Source organism: Octodon degus, unplaced genomic scaffold (assembly GCF_000260255.1).
Source record: "Octodon degus isolate 3935 unplaced genomic scaffold, OctDeg1.0 scaffold00010, whole genome shotgun sequence".
NCBI classification, from domain to species: Eukaryota; Metazoa; Chordata; class Mammalia; order Rodentia; family Octodontidae; genus Octodon; species Octodon degus.
This window is the reverse complement of record NW_004524586.1, coordinates 25,204,808-25,210,155: the sequence shown is the minus strand read 5'-3', so window position 1 is coordinate 25,210,155 and position 5,348 is coordinate 25,204,808. Positions and strand designations below refer to the sequence as shown.

Sequence of the window (5,348 nt, the reverse complement as noted above, 5' to 3'; positions counted from 1 at the left end):
CCTTAAGCCTCCCACTCCGCTTCCTTCTCCCGGTGGGTCACATGCCGCAAGCAACATAAGCGACTTTGGGGCTGTGGGTGCAGTTCAGTGGTAGGGCACTTGCCTTGCCTGGGCAGCCCTGCTTTCAATCCCCAGAATAGAAAAATAGTAACATTTAGTTAAAATTTCAAAAGCAAGTGTGTTTTTTCCCCACATCAGCTATGCAGAGAGGACGTCTCTTAGGATCAAGGGCTATGCCTTCCTCAGGGCCAACCCAGTGGCTGGCACTCATGTATATACTGATAGTGAGCAGTATCTTCTGAGGAGTGAACCAAGCTGCTTACTGGGTGAGGGGCTCAGAGGGCACAGAAAGCAAGATGGCAGCTAAAAAATAGATATTTACTGAGCACTTACTATAGCCCTCTAAACTGCAACAATACTACTTGGAGGTTGGTCTTAAGGTGGGGCCCATTTTATGGAGGAGAAAACTGAGACACAAGAAGGTGAACAACTTGCTTCAAGGAAGCAAGCAAGAAAGTGGCAGAGCTGGAGTGGCTGCAGGTAGAGCCTGCGGGGAAAAATATAGTAATAGATATAAAAAATGAAGGCAGGGCCTTTTTAGTCATGGAACTTTCCATGAACTGGGAAGATGAGACCTGGACCTCCAAGATGGAAAGAAGGAAGAAAATCGTCACCTCCATATTCATTCTCTAAATATATTTGACTGAATGGATGCTATATGCAGGTGGCTGCAGTCTTTGGTCCAGGACTCCAGTTATCTGCCTCTTCTAGAATGGGAGGCACTGGACAAGTCTTCGTCCCTCAAAAGCCCCCAAAGCTCCTGGCTGGTTCTCTCCTCTCCAACACTCAGGAGAAGAGAACAGAAGGGTAGTGAGAAGCAAACTTAGGGACCAATAGAGGACAGACACTCTGGGGCAAGCAGGAATAGAAGTGTTAGCATTCAGCCCTCCAGAGGCAGAGCAGGGAGCAGGGGTAAGAAAAAGGGAGAGAAGGCAGCCCGCGTCAGGGGTCTCTGAGCACCAGGCTGACTCGAGCACTTGACAGGCCCTCAAGATGGGAACTGGCCTGGAAGGAAAATTTGTCCCTCAACACCCACAAGGAACTGTTTCACTCCAGCAAATACCTCCTGACAGCTCTTATCAAGAGCTGCTGCTGCCTGCCTGGGTCCCCTCTGCCCCCACTGCCATCCTGGGACTGCTGCAGTGGACAGCTATCTGAGGGAAGCAGAAGAAACTCAAGAGAGTATATTTAGTACAGTTTAAACAGCATGTCCCCAGAGCCGATGTCAGGGGGCCGAGGGGATGACTCAACTCGGGGGAAGTAGCTTGTTCATCCAGGAAACTCTGGGGAATGGCCAAGCCAGGAACCTGCCTAGGTGTCCAAGTTTCTTACCAGTGGGGAAAGGAGACAAGATTGAATACAGATCACCAGCGGCTAATGAAGCACCACTAGTGCCTCACACCCACCAGCGTGTCCGTTGGGGATCAAAGTGGATACAGACTTGGTCTGCCCCTGTACAAATGACACCCTCACCTTGCCCTCTGTGCCTGCAGGCCGGGCCCAGCCTCATCTTCCTAAGCCCCTGGCCCAGCCAGTAAGGGAAAATTTCCCCGGCTGCCAAGATACTCCATTGCAGGGCTGTTCAAACAAAGACGTTAAATTGCTATGTAGACTGTCATCTTAAAAACAAAACTTAAGACCAGCAATAAATCTGAAACTGTTCCCAAGGGCTTAATGGAATAATGTGTAACAGGCCTGGGTGGCCCAGCTGGCAGGGTGAGGGCTCCTCTGACATTAGCAGCCCTCAGTCCCATTGTGGGCCACAGAGTAGCTTTGGAATTGCTTTTTCAGGTGGGTACATCTCAATTGCCATCAAACAATGCAAACTATGTGGGGGATGGGGCAAGTGGACTAACTGCCTTGAGGGAGCCCCACATTTCAGTGACATAAAAATCAACTGGTTAAAAATGAACATTGGGTATGGTAGCATACACCTGCAATCCTAACCTTCAGAAGGCTGAGGCAGGAGGATTGCCTCAAGTTAGAAGGCAGCCAGGGTTATATAGCAAGTTCAAGGCCAGCCTGAAATACATGGTGAGATCCGTCTCAAATGAAAGGCAGTCACCCCAATTGGAGTGAAGTGGTGGGTCTAGGGCAGGCCTGGGAAATTAGCTTTTATCAAACCCCTTTCAGCTCCACCTCATTGGTGGTACACACTTTGAGAAACGTCAGGAGACTAAGAACCTGAGTTAAAACCCTGGAAGTGGAAGTTAGGAACTCAAAATCATCATCTCTAATGAAATTTTGCTGAAAAGCAAAAATAAAAAATAAAAAAATCTAACATAGCAGGTACTTGGGGAGGCAGCAGTATAGGTCTGGGGGCAAATCAGGAGCCTCCGAGGGTGGGTTCAGCTTTTGTGTGACCTGAAGCTTATATAATGTAGACAACTTCCATAAGAAAAATAGCCCAGCTAAGAAGATGGCTTGAAGGTAAAGTGCTTGTCTAGCATGTGCAAGGCTCTAAGTTCCATCCACAGTACCACAGAAAATTAAATTAAAATTACCCCAGCCCCCAATCAGTATAGGGTCCTGAGGTCATGGCTGGCTCCCCCCACCCCTGTCTACGGGCCCTCATTTCTCCTTCCCACATGGCTCCTTCTGCTGCTGGGTGATAGTGATGAAACTGGCAGGAGGCTGTGTCTTTTCCCAGGAGGGAGACAGACTTTAAGCCTAAAATGTCCATAGTTTAGGCATCGAGGACTCAACCCATGATGTTGTCCTGTATCAATATGTTGACACATTCCCTTCCACCAGGCTTAAGATCTGTTGCTCTGAAACAGGTACACGCCACAGGTGTTCCTAACTCTGCCCTTGGTCTTTTTGGTGTACAACCTGGTCACATGTAAAATCACCTCAAATCATATAACTCCTGTGATCCAATGGTTCTTTCTGGAAGTTTTCCAATCAAATACGACCCACAGCAATGAGCAAGCTGTGTATGAATATCCTTCCACTTACGATAGGAAAAGACATAAAAGGTAAATGTTAATAACCCTTCCACATTTATTATATGCCACACACCATAAATGGGCTTCCCACATTTTAGAGTAGTTAAGCCCCCAAATCTATGAAATCCACTTTACAGATGAAGAAACTGACACAGCTATCAATCCTTGATTTGTAGCTTTTGCTGATTTCCATTATGTAAAAAGCCCACCATAGCTCATTTCAAATTACCTATGGTTTAGCAACCACATGGCTTAGTTCCCAGATTTCCAGAATATTTAGCAGTTCGCTCTTGTAAGCCAATTTGAGCCAGCCCAGGCTCCTCACTGGAACTGCAAAAGACAGGTCTAGAAACTCACCCAGTGTTGCAGAACCAGGGTATCAACCAAGAGTCTAACTCCAGAGTTCAGGCTCCAATTACCACTCCAAAGACCTGTGTGGACACTAGTGAATGGCTACCAATAACACAAGAGAACCCCGTGAGCCCCTTAACACGCAACAGGGACAGGTTTTCATGAGGATTACCTGAGTGCTTAACATTTGCTGGACAATGTAAGATCACTACAATAAGCTTATGTGAAGTTCCACTTTGAGTTACAAGATGCAACAATTTGCCTCATTTGATGGGTAGAGGTTAGACAGAAGTTAGACTCAAATTGGATGATGAAGAGAGGGGGAGCTATGATTATTCCCATTTTGCAGATCCTTATTTGGCATAAAGAAGGTGCACAGCTGATCAGCGGTGGCGACCCAGACAGCCTGGTTGCAATTTCTTAACCACACAGAATGGTGGGTGAAAAGAGGAAATCAATCAACACGTAGTGACTCTCAGCACTATGCAGAAGTGAATCTTCAAGTGGGCGATGCAGGAAAGCCCGTGACCCCTGAACGTGAGAATCAGAAAAGCTGGGTCTGATTCCCCCACACCTACAGTGTAATGTGGGGCAACCTGCCTAAAGCTCCTGGCTTCAGTTCTCCCCTCACCAGGCTATTCTAAGGGTGGATGGTGAATGCAGCCCTTGTCCTGTTACTGTGAACAAGAATAACGGGATCAGAATCAAGCATTCCTTATCCACCATGGTTCTTTGTCATTGAAGTTGCCCCCAACGTGGTTCAAGCTGGTCCAGAGTGACTCCTTTGCCATGCAGAGCTTCGCTGGCAAGAGCTACAGATATGTCCCCAGTCCCAGTGCTCAGCCACCTACCCAGCCCCCTTTCCCCTCCACGGTGCAGAGCCGAGGCCCCGCCGCGGGGCCGGCTGACATGGGGATGCCCTGGTCCAGCCGTGCCCGCTGGGACACGCGCGTCTCCTTCCCACAGCCGCCCGCAGCGGGGGCAGAGACTTCTGCGGAGGAAGAAACCCCCCCCCCAAAGCGTCCTGCTTTCGGCCTCTGGACCCCACTCTACCTCTAAAGTTTGGGGGCGTTTTGGATCTCCTTTTCCTCCCAGACCATCACTAAAAAGAAAACTGTTGTTGTTCCCTTTTCAGCCAAACTTCCTCCCCGGAGTGTGTCTGAAAGCTCTGCGTTCCTGCCGCAGGCAGCGGGGACCGCGGGGCGCGAAACGCCGCGGGGAGAAGTGGCCGGGCGGCCTGGGCTCCCGTCGGGGCGGCGTGCCGAGCCGCGCCCGCGCCCGCCCCAGCACGGAGGAAAGATGCCCAGCGAGCAGCGCCGGCCGGGCGGCTCCCACGTCCCTCCAGAGCCCGGGAGCCGCTTACCTGACGGCGGCCGCTTCCTGCTCAGCCGGCTCACTGCGCGGTTAAACATCGCCGCGGGCACCCAGGGGAGGAAAGAGGCGCAGCCGGGCGGCGCGGCGGCTGAGCCGGAGGAAGGAGAGGAGGACGCGGAGGAGGAGGAGGAGGAGGAGGAGAAGCGGGAGGAGGAGTCCGCTCAGCGCCGCCCCAGCGCGCCGGCCCTGCCCGCCGCCCTCCTCTCCGCGAGGCGCCGCGTGGCGCGCTCCGTGCGCCCTCCCCGCCCGCCCGGCAGGGGCTCGGGGTCTGGCTGGGGCGGGGCGGGCGGCCCCAGGTGACCCCTCCGGGCGAGCGCTGGGGTGGGGAGCGCGCGGCCGGCGGAGCCGGGATGCTGCCAGGGTCCACGTCCTGCGTCCGCCTGCTCACCCGCCCTCTCCCGGGCACAGACAGGAGAACCTGGCTCGGCGCCACGGGCCCACCGCGCTGGGCGGCTGCGGCAGGCCGAGGGCACCTCCGGGTCGCAGCGAACCCGAGGCCTCACGCGCCTGCGAGGTCCTCGGCGGCGCGGCCAGTGCCTTTGCCTCGCTAGCCCGGGAACCCACGCGCCCGCGCACCGGGACCTGCCCGCCCCCGGACTCCGTGGGCGCTGGGCC

At 53.2% G+C, this 5,348-nt stretch overlaps 1 protein-coding gene across 1 annotated transcript in view; it reads right to left on the bottom strand.

Moving 5' to 3' along the window:
• Rgs10 (regulator of G protein signaling 10) overlaps nt 1–4,838 on the bottom strand; it is a 35,589-nt gene extending 30,751 nt beyond the window's left edge. The window contains exon 1 of the mRNA XM_004625628.3: nt 4,723–4,838. Coding sequence (XP_004625685.1) covers nt 4,723–4,771 — 49 coding nt within the window. The 5' untranslated portion in view covers nt 4,772–4,838. The remainder of the gene's footprint in view (nt 1–4,722) is intronic.
• Between the last annotated feature and the right edge of the window lie 510 nt (nt 4,839–5,348).